Source organism: Homarus americanus, unplaced genomic scaffold (genome assembly GCF_018991925.1).
Source record: "Homarus americanus isolate GMGI-L3 unplaced genomic scaffold, GMGI_Hamer_2.0 scaffold22250, whole genome shotgun sequence".
NCBI classification, from domain to species: domain Eukaryota; kingdom Metazoa; phylum Arthropoda; class Malacostraca; order Decapoda; family Nephropidae; genus Homarus; species Homarus americanus.
In genome coordinates this window covers 13,011,092-13,033,973 of record NW_024741189.1, presented here as the reverse complement: position 1 = coordinate 13,033,973, position 22,882 = coordinate 13,011,092, and the positions used below count along the sequence as shown (strand labels likewise).

The window sequence follows — 22,882 nt, the reverse complement described above, 5'->3', positions numbered from 1 at the left end:
GCTTTAAGGGAATGGGTAAATCACGCAAATAGAGATGAGTTAGTGAATGAGTTTTAATGTGTTGGAATACATCAGTAAAATATTTCTGGAGAATGAACTGTATACAGTAGAGATGATATTTAGTTATATTATGTCTATACCTCTGATACTCTTTTTCCTAGTAACTCCCCTTGAGGGAGCTGAAAAGACAAAAGGCAGAAGCCTACTGGCAACTGCATCTAAATATGTCTTCAAAGACTCCTCTAAATCAGTGGTTCTCAACCTTGTTTGCCCTCATACACCCCTTTCACCATATGTCAGAATGTCATTCCCCCTCCTTCCCAAGATTGTCTGCCTCAAAAAGTGCATTCCAAATAATATGCATATAATACTGAAAATCCTTTATTTTTTCCATATTAGTATCAGTTCCCCCCCCCCCCTGAAAACCTGAGGGGGGGAAATTCCCCCCCGGTTGAGAACCCCTGCTCTAAATCTTCTCATGAAATCTTACCCACACATCCCTATGTTCACTCTTCAGGATGCTGGCACTTTTTTTTTTCACCTCCATACACTTTTAATAAATCTTTTACCCCTCTAACTTGTCACTTCCCTAAATCACCTCAGAATGCTCCTTATCCATACTATGACCCTAAAACCAATATCTATGGCTTCTAAGCCATGTAAGATCTCCTATACACTTCCCTATAGCTTTTATTCCTATATCTTCTACTACTACAAGCATCCTTCATATACTATAGTTCATAAATGATTTTTCATAAGATTTGTAAGCTGCTAAGGGTGAATACAGCACTCGCCTCCTGTCTTAAAGGTTGCTGGTTCATACCCTGGGTGCCCTAGTACATCTAGCTGTGAGCAAGTCTTAACATTACAACTGGGGAAGTTGTAATTCACAACTAAAAAAGACAAGATGCAGAATAATAAGAGGATAGTAATAATTTTAAGACAACTGTATAAGACAATTAATGGGGCCAATGCTTCAAAACTGTTTAAATTTTGATGGCAGACATTTAATTGTGTTATGCTAAATAGTAAAGAAAATCATCCTGTTCATATTACCAGTACAGTACAGTATACCTAAAAAATACAGCACCAAACTTAAATAATATACTCGTACTGCATTTAATATAACAAATTTAATTACAGTAGGAGTTTAAATTGGGAACCTTGGCACACTTTTGATCTGAGAAGGTGGTTCAAGAACAAGATATACAGAACAACATTTGTTTAAACTATTTGTACTTTAGTTTGTGTTTCAACAACTGATCTGTAGGATTTATCATAGAGTTACAACAGGGGTTTAAGAAGTTCACACCTGGTGTTCTAAGTTTGCACAATACTATTTGCAGAACCTGAGTGTGTATGTGTACAGTAGATGTTTATACTATATCTATTGGTCTAAATATCAGTGTTAAGCCAACTCTGAACCCCTCAACGTATTAAAACAATCAGATGTGTAAGGGAGATATAACTCCCACACACACACCTTACTTTTTGTACGGAAACAATGAACATCATCTTCTTTACAACACACAGGTTCCAAAAACAGTATTGCACCAACTCTGAACCTCAAATTCTTGATATGATCTTTCAAACTACAGTACTGTACATTGCTGGAGAAAAACACAAAAACTCCCAAAAGTGAGCCAAAGTTGCCCAGCCTCTTAAATATGGAACAAAATTATGGGTATGCTTCAAGAAGCAGTTGGCACAACTGATGCTCAGATCATCTTGCTGGTGTAATTTCCTCTTCTGTATTGCTTTGACAATACCCAGTATGAAGTGTGATATACTGTATATGTTAACATGGAATATGATCCTAAAACCAGTTGCTTCTTGAAACAGACCCTCACAAGGAAGAATTGGCTTACCTTTACTTGATTTTATTGAGCCAGGCGAATGACACAAAAATGTCTTCATGTGCATGGGAGTCATTTTCCTCTTCCATACATTGCAGACACCAAAATTTTGGAAGAAAAAAAGTTCGAGATATTTCTGATTAAGAATTTTGTGTAGGATATAAAAAATGAGCTCTGTGATAGCAGTAAAACAGTCTGTTGTTCCCTGCCCGGGTCTGTTTCACGAAGCCATCACCTAGGGCTGCACCTCTATCATACCAAGTCGTGCTCCTGCAACGCTGTAGTCACTACCATGGCAATGCTAGAACTAGCTTCCATCTCCAATTCCGATATGATACATAAAATAACTGAGAAATTAGATTAAACGTAGAAGTAATATCCACGATTAACAAGCTGAAAGAAGATTACAGAGGTAACATGGCAAATGCTACCAACAATATAAACCAAACCACACATTAAGCACTATATAATCAAGCAAAAATTCACTGGTTCAACAGCAATAAATCATGGTACTGGTACATTACACTGAAATACACCATATTATTAAGGAATAATTGCTCCAGATACCTTGGTGTGCGGATTAGTGGATGTCAGGTTTATGACCTGACCTCATGCTTAGTAAGGTTACCCTGTGTACTTAAGCCTCTCTCTGTCCATGTAATTCAGATGCCTCTGAAGATGTCTTGAATAAAGACGAAAGCTAAGCTGCTCCATTGTTTCCCTTTTCCCTGTGATTTTATCAAGATTTATCTTATCCACATTTTCATTGTGGATCTACATTATATATATATATATATATATATATATATATATATATATATATATATATATATATATATATATATATATATATATATATATATATATATATATATATATATATATATATATATATATATACAAAATGGGGAAGGTTAAATAAAACAATCTTATGAAATGAACCACCCTTACTGAATACTGTACAGTGGTCTTATAAGATTTGCTATAGGCCTACTGAGAACTAAGACACTTGAGTATGTAAGCAGGCTGTGGCTGATCAGGTGTTGCCACATTTGTCAGGTTTATTTATTTATTGATTCAGTATTATATTCTCATATAATTGGCCTCTTATGGTTCATCAAGATTAATATAACATCTTCAGTAATAGAGAAAAAATACAATACTGTGTGTAATTTGTAATATTACTTGAAATAAAAGGATAAGCTGTATCAGATGGTTATTCATTGAAGATGCATTTGAGTGAGCTTTCAGTAGACCAGCTTACTAAAGGGGTTACCATAACACACTGTATAGTATTGATATGAAGATACCTTCTTAAAAATGTTAATTACTACCTTTGAGTGTTATATGATGACTCAGTTTGGCTACTTGTACACTTAGACAAGTGATTGATATATAAACCAGGCTATATGCAGATACATAATATTACTTATTAAGTGATGATAAATACACTACAATAGTATTTATTAAGTGGTGACAAATGAGTATGAAATGACTCGTGTTCAGTGTGGGAGTCTTTTTTCAGGAAAGCTGATTCTTTTAGGATAATATTTTAGAAGCCTGGCACTACATGATCCAAAATTATATGAGAATTGTGGTGGAATTGCATAAAGAAGTGTTAAAAGAATCTTGAGAGAGATAGGGGAAAGGAGTCACCCACCCATGCCCCCCCCCACCCCTCTGCCAGCTGCTCCCAGATAAACTTTCATCTTCCACATACGATATACAGTGGGGTATGCTATAACGAACGGATCCTACTACGAATATTCCTATAACGAACGGTTTTACCTATAAAATTGAGAATGCTTTAACGAACGCAACTCCTACAACGAACGCGGATGAATACCGGACTATTTCGCCTGGCGCATGAATATTGTTGTACCACGACCCACAGCAAGAGCGTCAGGCGCCATCTTTGTCTCATTGTGTAGCCAGTGCACCACTGTTATTGTTGAAATTTCGTCTTTTGATGTGGAAATAGAGTTATTTGTATAAATATTTTGTTATACAAGTGTACAATTGTGACAATGAATCGTCCAAAGCGAGTGAGAAAGCTCATAACTCTTGAAACTAAGAAAGAAATCATAAAGAAACGCGAGGATGGAACAAGCATTGCGAAACTTAGTGATGAGTATGGGATGGCTAAATCGACTATATGTACGATTTTAAAGAATAAAGAGGAGTTGAAAACAGTGCAAGTGGCTAAGGGAATCTCTAGACTTAGCAAAGCAAGGTGTAATGTGATTGAGGAGATGGAAAATTTACTCTTAGTGTGGATAAAGGAGAAAGAAATGGCAGGTGATAGCATTAGTGAAGCTATAATTTGTGAGACGGCCAGACAATTGTTTGAGGACCTTAAAGCCAAGACTCCCAGTGCAAGTGATAGTGATGTGCCAGTGTTTATGGGTACCAAGGGGTGGTTTACTGGTTTCAGAAGGAGAAATAAAATACATAGTGTTGTGAGACATGGTGATGCTGCTAGTGCCGATAAGGAAGCAGCTAAGGAACCCCATGACTTTTTTTGAATATTATTAAAGAGGGAGGCTTTGTTTCTCAGCAGGTATTCAACTGTGATGAAACTGGACTATTTTGGAAAAAAATGCCTCGCCGTACATACATTACCAAGGAGGAAACTTCTGTCCCTGGCCATAAGCCAATGAAAGACAGGCTTACCCTCCTTCTTTGTGCTAATGCTTCTGGTGACTGCAAAATAAAGCCACTCCTTGTGTACCATGCAGAAAACCCCAGAGCTTTAAAAAACACTAGGAAGACCCGCCTTGGTGTTATGTGGCGGTCAAACCCAAAGGCTTGGGTGACCAGGAATTTATTCTCTGAGTGGGTGATTGAGGTGTTTGGACCCAGTGTTCAGGAATACCTCAGGGAGAATAATCTTCCACTGAAAGCTTTGTTGGTGATGGACAATGCACCAGCCCACCCTCCTAATTTGATGGTTGAATTGCCAGAGGAGTTGAACTTCATCACTGTGCACTTCTTGCCACCCAACACAACACCTCTCATCCAGCCCATGGATCAACAGGTAATTTCTAACTTTAAGAAGCTGTACACAAAGGCACTGTTTAGAAAATGTTTTGCGTCCACTTCTTCCAGTGATGTTAGCTTGAAGGAATTTTGGAAGAGTCACGTTCAATATAGCAGATGCTGTATTTTTAATTATCTCAGCCTGGAAAGAGGTTACTGTGAGGTGTCTTTGTGCTGCTTGGAGGCCATTGTGGCCTGAATGTGTCCTTCAAAGAGACTTTGAAGGCTTCGAAGAGTTAGAAGAAGAGGCTGTTGTTCATGAAATTGTGGCTCTGGGCAATTCCATGGGCCTGGAAGTGGATGATGATGATGTTGAGGAGTTGGTGGAAGAGCACAGTAAGGAATTGTCCACTGAGGAGCTGCTTGAGCTTCACAAAGAGGAAAACGAGACACTGAAGCGGAGCTTAACTTCTGAGGAGTCAGGGGAGGAGGAGGACAAGGAGGAAAGCCGCATCATTCCAGCCAAAGATCTCAAGGATGCGTTCTTTTGCTGGAGCAAACTGTCCAAGCTTGCTGAGGATTATCATCCTGATGTTGGTTCTGTGCAAAAGGCCATCAGTGTGTTCAATGACAATGTTATGAACTACTTTTGGAAGGTCCAGAAATCAAGGTTGAAGCAGCCAACCCTGGATTCCTTCTTTACAAAGATAACAAAAGAACATACAGACAAAGTGCCTGTGAGACAGTCACCAAAGAGGGCTAGGAAGGATGACTCCTCTCCTTCCACCTCTTCTCAATAATTCTCTCCTCCCCCCCTGCCTCCTGTCCTGCATGCTGAACAACACTAAGGTAAGATAAAGTACCGTATTTTTTACATTTTCCACAGAATTTTTTCAGCGTTAAGTGGTTGTATTTGGGGGCCTGGAACGGATTAATCCTATAACGAACGAATGCTATAACGAACGAGGTTCTGGAACCAATTACGTTCGTTATAGCATACCCCACTGTACTCCTACACTTATTTGTTTTTATTTTTATCTTTATAGTTCTGTACAGTATACAGTTTTATCTTTATTCATAAGACAAATTCTGTGGTTACTTACATAAAACACTTTACAGTAAATAACAATCATCTCGGTGACAACAGTTGTTCACAACCAGACTTACATGTCTGATTTTCAACCCAGAGAGTTCTGTTTCATATTTTTTTGATTGTTGATGTAATATTCTTTTAATAACCTTGTTATACACTTTAAAACCTTAGTTGTTGAAGTGCAGTAATAGCATAACAGCAACTGATTTCCTTTAAACAGTTCAGATAAGCAGTGTTATCTCCAACCCCCCCCCATATATTTGCTTTTTTGGCCTGGGGTTTGCCCCAATTAGTCCTATTTATTGAGGTTCTACTGTATATATATAAAATATTGTACTGCACAGTATATAGAATCCAAGCCCATAAAAAAAAAGTACCACAGGTAACAGGAAATAATACAGCTGGAGTGACAAATAGTGGTAAGGCCCTTCCTCTCCCTAAGGGGAAGGAACCTATGCAATAACACGTTCACTGGTGCATGGAAAGTACAGTTAAGCTTCAAAACCAAAGATCACATTTTAGCAACAATGACTTTGATTTTTAAATCACTCCAAAAATCAAGAGGGATCTTCTTCTCCCTATGGGCACTCTACCTGACCAAAACAGTACGTACCAAGTTTATTCTCATAAAATTTTTGGTTATAGTTTGAAAATCAAAATGCTAGCAGAAAAAGAGCCTCAAACTATTTTAGTAATAAAAAAAGAACAGTAAAACTCACTAGATGGCACAGTTACACAACCAGTTTCCATAACAAGAAATTACCAAAACAAATCATATTAATCATAGATAAAATCACCAAGATAGTACAGTACACAAAACAAACGAACACTGTATAAGCATTGAAAGAATAAAGAAGGATCCATAAAAATAAAAGTAAATTCCAGATTATCAATATTTCAGTCATAGTATTTGGTTCTTCAATGTGTACAGTACAGTATACCGTATTTTACGGCAAATAAGATGCACCCCTATTTCAACAGGAATATTTAGGGAAAAACCTTTTTGTGTGTACAGTGATCCCCGGTTAACGAATTACCTTCCATAAGAATCTTCAACTTGTTTAACGAACAAAAATTCGGTTAACGAAATCCTTACGAAATCGTGTCAACATGTTTTTGCCCGCTCACCAGCTGCAGTATTAGTCGGCCAATACAGTAATCGGTTCTAGGGCTTAAATTCGTTACCATTTGAGTAAATATCAAGAAGGTTGTACTATTCAATCATTTTCCAAGCTTTATATTAAAATTTTTAGTCATTTTAACAATTATTTAACATAATTGAAGTACAGGGAACTAGTTTTTAGCGCGCCAAACAGCCACTCAATACACCAAGCTTGGCGTCAGTTTGTGTCTCTGTTCAGTGGAGGGAACATCTTGTTTGAGACTCTCTTGAACATAAACTATTTTTCCATTTTTACAGTCAAATTATTGGTCATTTTGAAATATATTTTACATATTGATAACATATAGCGCAGTGCAGTGTTGATTTAAAGAACATATTCTTTATTTACAGCAATAAAACTTAAAATTGTAGTGTTAAAATTGAATCCAGCATGGCTCCAAAGAAATCGAGAAAAGTTATTTCAAACCAGGTAAAACAGGAAATAACAAAGAAACATGAACAGGGCATTAGAACAAATGTGCTTAGTAAAGACTATGGCATGTCGGCATCAACTGTGTCGACAATTCTTGCACAGAAAGACAAGTTCAAGGAAGTGAAAGTGAGAGACAAATCTACCAGTGTTTAAAGGTAGATTATTAATAGCAGAAACAGAGAGGTTACTTCTCATTTGGATTAGTGAAAAACAAATGAAAGGTGATTCAGTCTCTACTGAATTTATTTGTGGAAGAGCCAGGGAAATTTACGAACATTTAAAGGAAGATCAACCTGGTTCTTCTGGCACAGAGTTCGAAGATTTTAGGGCCAGCAAGGGCTGGTTTGAAAAATTTAAGAAAAGAAGTGACGTTTTTAGTGTTATTAGGCATGGTGAAGCTGCCAGTGCAGATAAAGAAGGAGCAAAAAAATTTTTAATGGACTTTAAAGAACTGGTGGAGGAAGAAAATTATCTTCCACAGCAAGTGTTCAATGTGGACGAAACTGGGCTGTTCTGGAAGAAAATGCCCAAAAGGACATTCGTCACCAGAGATGAAGCCTCTTTACCTGGGCATGAACCCATGAAGGACCGTCTCACTCTATTGCTTGGTGTCAATGCTTCAGGGGATTTCCGACTGAAGCCTATGCTTGTCTACCACTCTGAGAACCCCAGGGTGTTCAAGCAACAAAAAGTGGTAAAAGGAAAGCTTGGAGTTTATTGAAAGTCCAACCGTAAGGCATGGGTGACAAGACAGCTCTTTAATGAATGGGCTGTTGAGGTGTTTTGCCCTTTTGTGAAGAGCTACCTAACCACCAATAAATTCCCTTTAAAGGCTCTTCTCTTTATGGATAATGCCCCTGGTCATGACCCTGAACTTGCCAGCACTTTGGAGGCTCAATCTGACTTTGTCAAAGTGCTGTTTTTGCCTCCCAACACTACATCAATCATGCAGCCAATGGACCAGAATGTGATCAGCAACTTCAAGAAGTTGTACATGAAGAAAATGTTCAGGAGGTCTTATCAGGCAACTTCCACTGATCATGAACTAACATTGGCACAGTTCTGGAAGACACAATTCAACATCCTGGAGGCTGTAAAATTGATTGTGTCATCATGGCGAGAAGTCTTCATTAGATCCCTCAATTCTGCATGGAAAGCACTGTGGCCATCAGCAGTCCATGATTTTGAGGGATTTGAGGAAGAAGCAGAGTTGGACAAGGAGATTGTGTCCATTGGTCAGTCAATGGGCCTCGAAGTGGAGGAGGGAGATGTGGAAGAGCTTGTGATGTCTCATGAGCAGGAACTTACTCCTGAAGACTTAAAGCAACTGGATGAGATGTTAGAGGCTGACAGTGGTGAGGAGGAAAGGGAAAGTGATGACCATATGTCTACTTCAGATTTGAAAGATGTTGTTCACTATTGGGAGAAGTTCAGGAAACTGGCTTCAAGGCACCCAGATGTGGAAACAACAGAACCTATTTTGTGTAATGTTGAGGACAGAGTGGTCTCCTTCTTCAAAAATCAGTTAATGATGAGGAGGAGAAATGCCCCACAATGAAAAATCGACAGTTTCTTCTCTAAGAGGCAGCGGGAGAAAGATGCTACCCCTCAGCCTTCCACTTCAAGAAGGAGAGAGGATTTTCCTGCTAGAGAATCTGTCAGTCCAGAGGTTCCTGACATTTTCATGGAAGGTGACTCGCCTTTCAAGAAGCAGTAAAATGCTTCTCCTCCACCCCCACTTCCTACTCTTCTCCCTTCTCCTCCTCCCACTTCAAATTCACATCACCATCATCAACCAGGAGCCTTCTACATACACACCTCAAAGTAAGTGTACTTTACTGCAGTTTTTCTTTTACTTTATGTAATTTTTGGTGAGCTGGAACCAATTACCCAAAAACCCATTGAAACCATGGTTTCGGTTAATGAAATTTTTGGTTAACGAACAACCTTCTGGAACGAATTGTGTTCGTTAACCGAGGGACCACTGTATTCCTCTTGCAGCCACAGTTTTCTTAAAATAATTCAGTACCAGTAAATGTAAGGAATAAAAATAACATAAATAAATATACAAGTTAAAACAAAAAAATTGAGTGTACATGTATCACAGTAAAAAAATGTGAAGAAAATTACGTGTATCCACTCAAAATTACAAGTTGAAAAATAATCATAGGATAGCTCACAGCTTGGCCTGGAGTGGTAGAGGGAGGGCTAGGGGGATGTGGCTATAGATGAAAAAATGCAGTTAAAACCATTCAAACAAAAAAACAAATGAAAGTTCAATAGAATCACCATTAGCATTCAGGCCCTGCTTCACCACAGCAAAGCAGACTAGTGGGTATGCTACCTCTGCTGACTCCCTAGTAATGCCCCCCCCCCACACACACACACTCCATGCCCTCCTCCCGCTCCCCCATTGAGCCAGCTAACTTGTGTGATTTAAGAAAGAAATGTATAACCTATTCCCATTCCCTTCATGTGTTTGACCTTATAATAATTATACAGTGGACTTTGTTTTGCACAATATGTATGTAGGATGGTGTGTGCATGTGAGTAAAAAAAAAAAAGAAAAGAAATTTACGTATATCTACCTGAAAATAGGAGTTGAAAAATAACCATAACAGCTCACAGCTTGGCTTGAAAGCCAGGTGGTTACAGTAACGAGTCTAACTTGGTTACAATACCACCAGAAATGTTAACAGACACAAATGAGAAAAGATAGTTACAGTATCTGTAAATCTTCATTTGTGCTGTATCAGGTATTTGTAGATTTAAAGATAAATGTTGCAGGTATGACATTAATAGATAGTAACACTTGTAAGAGTTCATAAATGGTTATTGAAGAGTTGGGTGCCTGCTGTACGGACACTAATCGTCTCGAGTTATCATCATCAGTACTGTACTGTAGTTATAAATCCAGGTTTTATACAGTATTTACAGTAACCTTTTTTTATTAATTAAAACTAATAATGTGCTTAAGTAAACAATAACATATTTTTAATTTTGGAATTGGGCGAGGTTGAATTTAACTAACTAGAGACAGCAACTGGGGAATTCATTAGCCTACAGGAGACCAAAATTTCACACACTGTATAGGATGCAGGTTGATTTCTTTTTTGCCATTTTTGTCTGTCTTATATGTCGTAAAATACAGTAATCGGTAAGGTAAATATAATCTTTCCTTCAATACCCAACTCACAGTATAGTAGCCTTAAAAACAATGTAGTACAGTAAAGCCTCCGATAACGACGGTTCTACTGACGACGATTCATATTTCAGACCCTGGTTAATTTAGGACCCAATTAAATTTACACCATTATTTTCTTCGTATTTACCACAAAAATAGAATAAAAATTAAAAATAAAAATTACATTTTCATATAAATAAGAACTAAATCCCAATATGCATTACAGTGGTCCCTCGGTTAACGAATGCCTCGGTTAACAAAATTTCGGTTAACGAATTATCTTCCATAAGGATCTTAATTTCGGTTAACGAAAAAAAAATTCGGTTAACGAAATTCTTGCAAAAAAAGTTTCAACATGCTTTGACTTGCTCACCAGTTGGAAAATTTGTCCGCCAATACAGAAATCAGTTCTAGGGCTTATATTCGTTAAAATTGGAGTAAATATCAAGAAGGTTGTACTATTAATTTTTTAGTCATTTTAACACTTATTTAACATAATTGCAGTACAGGGAACTAGTTTTTGGTGTGCCCATCAGCCACTTCACTCATCCACCAAGGCCTCAGTATGTATCTCTGTTCAGTGGAGGAAACATCTTGCTTGTGGGTCTCTTGAACACAAGAGTATTTTTACGTTTTTACAGTTCAATTATTGGTCATTCTGAAATTTATTTAACATAGTGACAATATATAGTGCAGTGTTGATTTAAAGAATATTATCTTGAATTACACCAATTGAACTTAAACTTTTATGGGTGAAATGACAGCATCAAGCATGGGGTGATTTCTCTTCCACTCCCACTTCCTTCTTTCTCCCTTCTCCTCCATCCCCACTTCTAATACCCATCATCACCATCATCAACCAGGAGCCTTCTACATACACACCACAAAGTAAGTGTACTTTACTGCATTTTTTTACTTTGTATGTAATTTTCGGTGAGCTGAAACCAATTACCCAAAATCCCATTGAAACAATGGTTTCGGTTAACGAACGACCCTCTGGAACGAACTGTGTTCGTTAACCAAGAAAACCACTGTATTAAAAAAAAAACACGGTTTGCGCTCGGAGGCTGCCAGGCTTGTGAGTGGTGACACCAGCATCACTAGTATAAACAGTCGCAGCTTGGTCAGCCTTTTGTTTTCACACATCTGAACAGGAAAAGGAGAAAACCTTTCACAGGTTTCTTAGGGAATTCTTGAGTCCCTATTCAACATAAGCAACAGAGCAAGTGATGGCAGTGCTGATTCAAAAGCTAAAAGAAAGTTTATAAGCTTAGCTGAGAAAATAGATGTATTAAAATGATATGAAAAAGGTGAAAGGTCTGTGGATATTATATGGAGCAAGCAATGAACATATTTTCAGAACTGGATCCATTAGCAGAACGAAGCATTAAAATTTACGGGGACATGAAAAACGCAAATGACCTCTACATAAAGATGTATAATGAGAAAAGAAAGCAGCTGTGCAAGGTTCTTTCGACAGCTTTATTATTCGAAGGCCTAAACCATCAACTTCAGCTACACCATCAAATTCAGTGTCATAAGCAGCTTCATCAACAACTTCAGGTTCAGTAACAGTTTCAGCAACAGCTATGACAGCTTTATGGAAAACTACAGCTTCAGCCAGAATTGAACCTGACGACTTCGTCAACTGAGTAAAAACTCACACAACATCATTGGCTGTCCTTATGTTTTAGACTTTACCACCATTGGTGAGTAGAATTTTTTTTTTTACATTCGTAAGTACTATTTAAAACATATATGAACAGTAATAAATGTTGCTTTCATATTCTTATGTCGAGAAATGACGATATGTTTTTACATGTACGCAATTACATACGTTGGCGTTCCCAATCCGTCTCGCTTTATTTCTTTACCATTAATGGTTAGCTACTTCTATTGTTCCATTTATTAACATTAAATAACATTACTTAAAATATATACATTAATTTTACTCCAGCTATAACCAGGGTCTTATTTTCATCAGTTTCATACGTAGAACCATTGTCACGGGTGTAAACACTAACGAAAACAATGCCGTCTCGTCTCCTCTTGTGTGTTTTAATAATCTACGTATTATTAATGAATTGTATGGTTCATTTTGCATAAATAAACATTAATTCAATCAAATACATATTCAGTAATAAACAATAATGAATCTTTTGTACATATTCCTAATAAGATAAATGATGCTGTTTCCTTCAGTGCTCACGTATACGTTGGTGTTCCACTATCAGTCTCGCTTTTTTCTTTAACATCAGTCGTTACTTTTACTGTACATTAAATAACATTAATTAAAACAAACGTACACATTTTTTTACATTAATCTTACTACAACAACAACCACGGTCTTATTTTCTTCAGTTTCAGGTGGATAACTGATATTATGGGTGTAAACACTGACAACAACAATGCCGTCTCGTCTCCTCTTGTGTGTTTTAATAATCTACGTAGTATTAATGAATTGTATTGTTCATTTCGCATACATAATCATTAATTCAATCAAATACATATTCAGTAATAAACAATAATGAATCTTTTGTACATATTCCTCATAAGATAAATGACGCTGTTTCCTTGAGTGCACACACGTATACGCTGGTGTTCCCAATCCATTTCGCTTTTTTTCTTTGCTACTTCTATTGTTCGATTTATTAACATTAAATAACATTACTTAAAACATATATATTAATTTTTTTACATTAATTTTACTACAGCTACAACCAGGGTCTTATTTTCTTCAGTTTCTTATGTAGAACCATCGTCCCGGGTGTAAATACTAACAAAAACAATGGAGTCCCATCTCCTCTTGTGACCATATTATGATTGATTTATATTGTATAAGGTGCATTCATAAACATTATTTAAAGAATATAGTTTACATTTTTCATTAATTCTGAGGTTTTGGAGGAAAAGAGGGTAAAAAGCCACACAAAAAACATGAAAAGGTCAGATTTTGGAACGCACCTCATTATTATTGATTTATTTTAACGGTAATTAATGATTCACAATACAATGATTCACCTTACACTGCAATATTGGAGGACACATTACAGTCGTTATTCGAGGCTTTACTGTACAGTATATCTCTTGTACAATGTCACATGATACTTGTAACATTATGTATAAAACTATAAAAGTCGAACATTGTCATTCACGAAGCATTATCACAAACTGCCCAAGCACTAGAAACATCCTTGTGATTTTCTGAGAACTGTGCCAGATACAGGCACCCAATGAAACCATTAACACTTTTTATCGGATGTAACAATGTCATGAGTGTTTCCCGCCTGAGGGTTCGAGCCAATGGCAGGGACCTGTGAGAGTGAATGCCTCAGGCCTGAACCAATAAGAGAACCTGTAGGACGTGACGTCGTGAAGATGTAGCGTCCCCTTTGTGGGTGACAGTTTGAAAAACAGTCGGGTTTTGGACAGAGTTAAGTGTGGGCATATGGGTGTCATCTCACATAGCAGGATATAATGCGAGTACCTTTTAGTTTTTATACGTTTTCAAGAAATGTATTATGATTACAGTAATGTGACCCCTGGTTAGCTAGCTAGAAAGATAAGTTATTGTTTTGAAGTGTAACTGTTCATTTTGAGTACAGTGGTCCCTCGGTTAACGAACACAATCCATTCCAGCAGGTTGTTCGTTAACCGAAAAATTCGTTAACCGAAACCATTGTTTCAATGGGTTTTTGGGTAATTGGTTCCAGCTCACCGAAAATTGCCTAAATTCAACAAAAATGGGAGAAAAGTTCATTTACTTTGAGGTGTGTATGTAGAAGGCTCCTGGATGATGATGATGATGTGCATTTGAAGTGGGAGGTGGAGGAGAAGGAAGAAGAGAAAGCATTGGGGTGGAAGAGAAGTCACCCCATGGCACCATTTCACACATAAAATTTTAGTTCTCTTGGTGTATTTCAAGATTATTTTCTTTAAATCAACACTGCACTGCATTATATATTGTCAATATGTAAAATATATTTCAAAATGACCAATAATTTGCTTGGAGACACAGAAAAAAGCGTTTAGTTGAAGAGAGTCTCAAGCAAGATGTTACCTCCACTGAAAACAGAGAGAGACTAACGTCTGTCTGGTGTGTTAACAGGCTGGATGGCACGCCAGAAAATAGTTTCTTTACCTTCAATTATGTTCAATAAATGTTAAAATGACTAAAAAGTTAATATTAAACTTTTAAAATTATTGAATAGTATAAACTTCTTGATATTTACTAAAATAGTAAGGAATTTAAGCCCTAGAACCGATTAATGTATTCGCGGACTAATACTAAAGCTGGTTGACCGGCCAGTGCAAGCGAAAACATGTTGAGGTCAGTTCGTAAGAAATTCGTTAACCGAATTTTTGTTTGTTAACCGAATTTAAGAATCTTTTGGGAGGCAGTTCGTTAACCGAAATTTCGTTAACCGAGGCGTTCGTTAACCGAGGGACCACTGTAATGTTGTTAATAAACGAAGAACCATTATGATTAGTTTCCAATTCCCTTGTGCTGAGTAAAACATTGTCATGCATATCTTTGGCATTATGCAGTAATACAGTGAGTCCTAAATAATAACTATTTCATATTTCCCCTCTGTTAAGAGTTGTATCTTAATCTTCAGCTATTCAATCTCCCCTTGTTGGTGTGAGGTCTAACGGTAGGCCTCACTGCCTGACCACAACCTCCCCTCAAACATAAACAAATACCTTCCTCTCTCTCACTTCCCCTCCGTCTTTAACCTCCATCATCTCACAAGAAGATACAGAAAATGGGGAATAAAGAAAGAAAAGAGAAGCAAAAGTAAGTATATAAGAATTAAATAGAAATAAAAGAATAGAAAAGGAATGATAACACTTTTTGTTTTATTGTTACACAGATTAACTAATTCTGACAAATTTTCTTAATTATTAAAATCAAATAATATAAATCCACTACACCAATGCTTCATGTGTTATATTATTTTCTCATTCAACTTGTGATTGCTGTATGACTTATGTTTTTCTGTTATATACAGTACATGTATTACAATTACCCTGTACTATTTCAAGTTTCAAGATATACTGTAGAGATGATGTTTGTTAAATGCACCCCATCCTGCAGAAACAATGTAAAAGAGCAGGAACCAAATAAAATAACCTGAAAACTGTCATTAAAAACCATAATATGATCCAACAACATGTTCTATGTTGAGGCAATAAAACTCTTATCTTACCATCTCAGAGTCTTGCCCCGCCTTCAGGTCGTGAAAGCGGTGGAACATGGTGCAGCGTGGCAGGACGTGGCTGTCCTCCGAGGTGTGATGGTGATGCTCACAGTTACTCTGGAGCAGAGGTCACAGCTAACGTGTGCTGCGCCACTCGTCTGCTGCCTGTTGAATAACACAATGTTTAGAACATAGAACAATATCATGTAAGGAGCAGATCTGTTAACTTTACAACTAATGGCTACAATACCATGAAGGTCAATAAAAGTTAATTTTACATCTTTTGAGATTCAAACTGAAATTACATCTACAGTGTGTATAGTACTAAAGGGGTAATTTTAAGTAAGAGATGCAATCCTAGAATGGCAATCTTTTTTCTGTCCAGCTATTGTGTGCATTTAACATGGAAAATACTCATTATTTCGTTGAGGCCTTTCTTTGTAAAGTTATTTTCTATATTTTAAAACTACTGTACTGTAATCCTGTACAGTAAAATAAAAATTCTTTCAGAGGACTAAAGAATTCAAACAGAAAATACACAAATGATGAAAGGGCAGAGAACTAATGCAAACACATAAGTATGTAGCTGTTTATAAGTCTAACTGATTTATGTAGACATACAACACAGGGAAAACAAAAATATCGATACACCTGAATATGTACAATATACGTATTTAACAGGCCATTCTTATGGAAAATATGTGTGCAGAAATACTGATCCCTGCTTAGATATCAAAGATAAAAATCTACACATGTATGAACTGACATCCTAACCATGTAGCACAGAGAGAGCAACTTCCACAGTGGTCAGTGACACCATAGAGTAAAAATACTTATTCTCATAAGACAGCAAAATTTAAGACTCAAAGTCTTTTCCCATGTTCCAACTTCAAGACCAACTGTGAGGTGGCCCCAAAATGACACAATAGCACGATCAATCAGGACAATTGGCGCCTCTGCAGAGTACTTTATCCACCCCTCATTCAAGAATGATGATTCATTAGGGGTTTGTGCTTGAACAAGAAGCTCAACCAGTGCTGCACTGACCACCAAACTGAGATGAAAACCTAAGCAACAATGCCCCCCTAAGGAAGCAAATAACATATTTGGCCTCAGACAGATTAAAATAAATTCCCAACTTAATACAGTACAGTATCAAGAAAATAAGATGGAACAGGCAAAAATCTATCAACAGTGATTAAGCAAGTCCACACATTACCAATGTTACCATCACAGCAGTCATGGGTGACCAACTCACGCTCAGAAATAAACAAGTAAAATTCCTAAAGTAATCAACGACAATAGTCATTAGGCAAAAATAAAATGTTATAAAGAAGATGGAGGCCCAACTCCCAGCAATCCGTCTCCTTAACTACATCAGATATTTAACTACAACATGACTAAATGTGAAAATTCACTATCATATCAAAATATTGTGCTTCCATATGATACCTCTCTCTAGATTTATATTATTCTAATGCAGTTTACATAATTAAAAATGAACAGTTTAAATCATTAAAAATTGAGTGAACTCTAGCTACTGTAGGTAGAGGTGCCAACCTTATTCTCATACAATGTTTTTCAAAACTAGTGAAAGTAAAAAATAGTCAAATATTTATGTAACAAGTTTTGCCAATATACACCAAGCCTTAAAAGTTTCCACTGAACAAATGTACGAGGGTCACGGAGTCAAACACTCACAAGTGGTCGGCATAAAGTGGGCAAGAACACACAACATAATTATGACCTGGCAATTTTTTTTTTTTTCATTACTGTATATTAATACAGTGACCCTGTAGCTAACAGCACAATGAGGAATAGATATGTAAAAATTTTAGTGTAAGGTAAAAATATTTATCATTCTCATACTGTATTATTTTACTGTTCTTCAACTAGCTACTGTAGTTATTTTACATCCTTTTGTAGATTAAAAGCTGTTCTTAACTTCTTTAACACTCTAGAAATTACAATCTACCAGTATGCATTGTACACCATTTTGGTTTTTCAATGGTTTTCTTCTATGTTCAATAGCCATAACACTACACTGTTGTTTAAATAATGGCTAGTACAGTGCAGTACAGTACAGTACAGTACAGTACAGTATTGCAATTAAAATTTTCTCAGTCAGACATTTTTCAACATTCTCATTATCCAAATTCTTTACAGTGATAAATAAGTAAAATTTCTTGCCAAAACAGTCGACACTGTCAATCTGTAACTGACATGTTCAAACAAACTGAATTACCTAACAAACTTACAATACTTTTTAGTATATTTAGGTAAACTTAGCACAAGTACCTGGTACTGTTGGTTCACTCTGCAAATCTTAAAATCAGAGACCTTATATTTCTCCAAAAGATCACAGAAAATCCAAAATGAATAAATTAGACACTAGTTATGACAGTTAAAGGTTCAGTATTTCTTACTAATATAGGTTTGTTTTCTACAAGGTTATTAGCTACTAAATTGTTCATCAGCAAAGTTAAGCAACATTGGATCTGGTTAGTACTTGGATGGGTGACCACCTGGCCATTAGAACACCAGATGCTGCTGGCATAAGATCTCTACTAGAAGGCCTCTCATAGCTTTGTCAGCTGTCCTTGGTCAAATTGACTGAATATCAAAAATTATTTTTAATGCAAATATGGTACTGTACCAGTAAATGGAATAAATTAATTTGAATTTATTAACTTAAACTTGACAAATATCTTCCCTTTGACGCTATGGCAATTTAAAAAAGGAAGTGGCTTAGCCAGGTCACACGCTAAAATACACTAGCTCGAGGGCTATTGAGCAGTCACCTCATTGTGTCACCAGTTACAGTAAAACAATAATTACTGCACTGTACTTTATTTACACTAAAAAATAATTTAGTCATACATTCATTCATTAATAATTAAATCATGTCATTTTCTATGCATATATATATATATATATATATATATATATATATATATATATATATATATATATACTGGAGTGTGTACAGTATGGTAAAACTAAATATCCAGAACCATTTTTGGCCCACTGATTTAAAATTATGTTATTACTATTATGGTAATTTTTCACACTAGAATGGAATTTACAAGCAAAATTACACAAATGAAACTATTTATTTTTTACAAGGTATATAGTACAAATTGCAACAATAAATAAAATAAATTTTTCCTAGTTGATGATTGCTCTCAGAACTTCAATACGGCACAAATTAAAAATAATCAACTTCACATGCAAACTATAGGAGCTTGCTCAATGACAAAAAATTCCCATATTATATACAACAGTCAGTGACAACACATGACAAGTCTGTTGACAAGCTCCCGAGTCTATGTTGACAGCACAGCAACAAGACAATGCCACATGATGTACCCCATGCCAAATACAACCCCATCAAGGATAGTGGTTCCCTGTGCCATAACACTTATTTTGCTTTGTTGTCGTCAACTGGGGGTCGTGTTATATTATTGTCCTTCACCCACGACCACACACAAGCATTCACACCCACATTCATCCAACTTTCACCCTACACCATCCACACAGCTCATATTACTGTCAATCTACCAACAAAACATAGGGAGGATCATCTCGAGAACGTCATGGGAGTGAGCAGGGGGCGAGGAAGGTGGTGAAGAGCCCCCTCGGCCTCGTCACGGCAGCCCATTTTGTGCCATCTGCTCTCTGCGCCCTGCCCAGCTCAGGCCAGTTTTTTTCATCAAACACCCGTCAAAAAAGTCGCCCAAAACCACCACCGCTGCGTTTTCATGACCTTCTGTGGATGCTTAAGATACTTTTGCAACGTTACTTGTTCACTTACCTTAACATTTAGGCAACTTTAAACTCAAAATAAACAAAAACTTCTACATTCTTCTCTCTGGTGGAGTGTCAACAAACACCGCCGCCATCTTGCAAGCCTATGATGACGTCTCTCAGCCCCGCTAAATTTAAAAACAACGCAACTTCCCTTCTTGGGTTATCATTTGGGAGTTTTCCCTTCTGAGAACACCTTGTTTTAAATAGAGCTTGAAATTGCAAAATAAAACTGGGTTTTATTGACAGAATATTTATGTACGAGGCAATAAAATGTTCATTAGAGCCGAGATAGTATGGATGAGCAGCAAGGACAAAACTTCCACCTCACCGCAAATAAAATATATTTATTTTTCTTGTTTTCTGATTTTATTTTGCCAGAATATTAAGTCTGCCTATATTTTTTGTATCTATTTATAGTAAAAATCTAATAATATCTAGTAATAATTGAGATAGAATTAAATAATAATTCAGAGATAAACTTACTGCTGGTGAAATCTGGCAGGTTAGTCAAGACGATCGATTCCTGCCCTTGTGAGAGCCAGGCAATCGATTCCCTCTCTTCGGCCTATAGAACACCTGCCTCTATAATTACTTACTATTTCCCCAAGTATACGATAATTACATAAATAACTTTTAGTCCTAGAATTCGCGAACAATAGCAACATATGAATATCATAATTAAAGTTTGATGATGACAGTACGAATTAAACCCAATGAATTTTGACCTAGTATAATTAGATGAGTGAGGTGTGAGACGAGGAGGGACAAGGGTGAGATCAACGCTATAACGCAAGAATAAATTCGGAAAGAAACCGAGACGAAAATAGTGCAGTAGCGTGAACCACAAGTGTTCAAATAGCCAGCACACTTGTACACCTACAACACTTGTGTCATCTTCACACAAGGAAACAATAAAAAAAATCACTCACACACATATATCTATAGACTGTAGATGCATATTTATAACTACATAATCTTATATTAATAAATACATACGGATAACTGGATAGCAAGGTGAATTAATTATATAATAACGTAATTAGTTACCTGCGGATTTTTGGTAGAGGAAAGTAAACAAAAAAGGCTATCCGTATGGCCATTATAAAACTTATAAATATTGATGCATAACGTAAGGCTTATAATTACTCTGTTTGCAACATTCTCGGTTTAGCATCCATAACCCTGGTACATAAAAAGGCCGGTAGACTATGAACAGCAACTTGGGCAATGTTCATAATAGCATCAGTATAGTGTTCATGACAATGCAGGTACAAAATCCACAACAACCCTGATACAGCACCCATAAGTACAACCCCGATATAGCATCCATCACAACCCCAATACAGCGTCCATCACAACCCCAATACAGCGTCCATCACAACCCAGGACGTGGAAACTGACATTCCCAGTTCTTGACATCATACCGCTAATCTCCAGACCCCATGTCAATATCAATTGATCAGATAAATCGTGATATAACTTTCTCGCTGTCTCAGTATCCCGTACAGTGTTTATCATAACTTACACATGATGAATTTGATGAGCCTCAACTTAACCCCTTCACTACAGGTACCCCACTTTTAATATTTTCCCTGGCTCGTCAGACGATTTTATTTAGCAGATAGGGAACCCCGTACACCTAGTTTTAATGGTCCTTAATCCTAATGGTCAGGTTAGGGTGGGCCCATTTGACCTACATCTATAGGTACTTTGAGGCCTAAGTACTCACCATCCATTACAGGACACTTTCAGGCATCATATGCATTGCATCACCATGCGTGTACCACTTCATTAACATGATGCATATGTAGCGAGTGTGTTGCTGCTTGGTTGCTGAATCAAATGACCTACCATAATGATCCAAAACCGAATAACACATTGCAGACAACACCTTCTTCCAATACACTTACACAACGAACGCAGAAGCCCTGGCTAGCACTTGGAAATATTTAGTATACTGTACGTGGTTGGAGGTTCTAGCACACGGGTGCAGTACACACCTCAGGGGGAGAAAATACTGATAAACTAGACCACAGATCGCGCAAGTGTGAGTTAGTCTGCTTCCCTTGGTAGATAGGTGTGTGTGTGTGTGTTATCCCGAGTCTGCATTGTGTTGGTATATACTCGTACAGTATATGTGTGATGGCGTTGTCTGTATGTATGTGTGTGTATTTATAGTATACGTACATATGTGTGTGTGTGTTTATAGTATATGTACATATGTGTGTTTGCTTTAAAATGTACGTCTGTAAGTGCGTGAGATTTTGTATGTATGTATGTATGTATTCACACACATATGAAACAAGTACATCACAACAATAAAAACACTCTCCATTCTCCGGCCAGTTCTTGTTTATCTGTCTACTTATTAATAATAAATAACACTCACACAGTTCACTCTTTCGACTTAATTAACATCCATAAATACTCACCTGGGCTTCAAGAGATCACTGACCTCACGTTTTCGTAGAGCAGCGCGTGCCGTAACTCTTAGGGGAGAACGTCTACCTGGCTAGATAGGTGTACCTGGGCACGGGTGAGGTTATGGGTGGGTGGCAAAAGGTGTGTGGCCTTGGGCGTGTCCAGTTGTCTGCCGCCACAAGTCAGGTCACGATTTCAGCAGGAGGGGCCAGTGACTGGTCAAGCCTCAAGAGACCTCTCAGCGGGTTTTTAAAACAGTGGCTCTAAATCAGATACTGGTTATATAGTTTGAAGTCTGCGTAGCTAACAACGAGCATAAAGAATCAATCGACACTCAGCAAATGTTTTCATAAACATACTTGATCACTTGAAGATTATGATGTCTAATCCTCAGGTGAGTAAACACCCAACGGCAGGGTGTTTAATCATCGGGTGAAATAAGCTGGGATGTTTAATTTCCAGGTCATCCAACTTATCATTTACCTCAGGGGCTCCGCAAGACTTTCGTGAGAGGGTTGTCTGGAAGAAACCCCTATGGCAGGTCTAGGGGGCAAAGTCCCTAAAGCTGAAAAATTTATGTTAATCTGGTCTCATAGTCTGTATCAAATTGCTTCTAAAGAATGTTTTCTAATGTTTACTTCACTCAGTGATGAGCCACATACTTTGCCATGGTTATAAACATAACACAATTCTCATGTTGCAGGGTATCTCCTGGGAACAGTAAAACGTATAGGTCGACCCAA

The 22,882-nt window shown here is 37.1% G+C and overlaps 1 protein-coding gene across 1 annotated transcript in view; it reads right to left on the bottom strand.

The window, feature by feature from the left end:
* LOC121875769 overlaps window positions 1-19,822 on the bottom strand; it is a 32,014-nt gene extending 12,192 nt beyond the window's left edge. Inside the window, exons 1-2 of the mRNA XM_042380453.1 lie at window positions 19,723-19,822; window positions 15,918-16,073 (exon numbers count right to left, since the gene is read on the bottom strand). Of these exons, the coding sequence (XP_042236387.1) occupies window positions 15,918-15,965 (48 nt within the window). The 5' untranslated portion in view covers window positions 15,966-16,073; window positions 19,723-19,822. The remainder of the gene's footprint in view (window positions 1-15,917; window positions 16,074-19,722) is intronic.
* Between the last annotated feature and the right edge of the window lie 3,060 nt (window positions 19,823-22,882).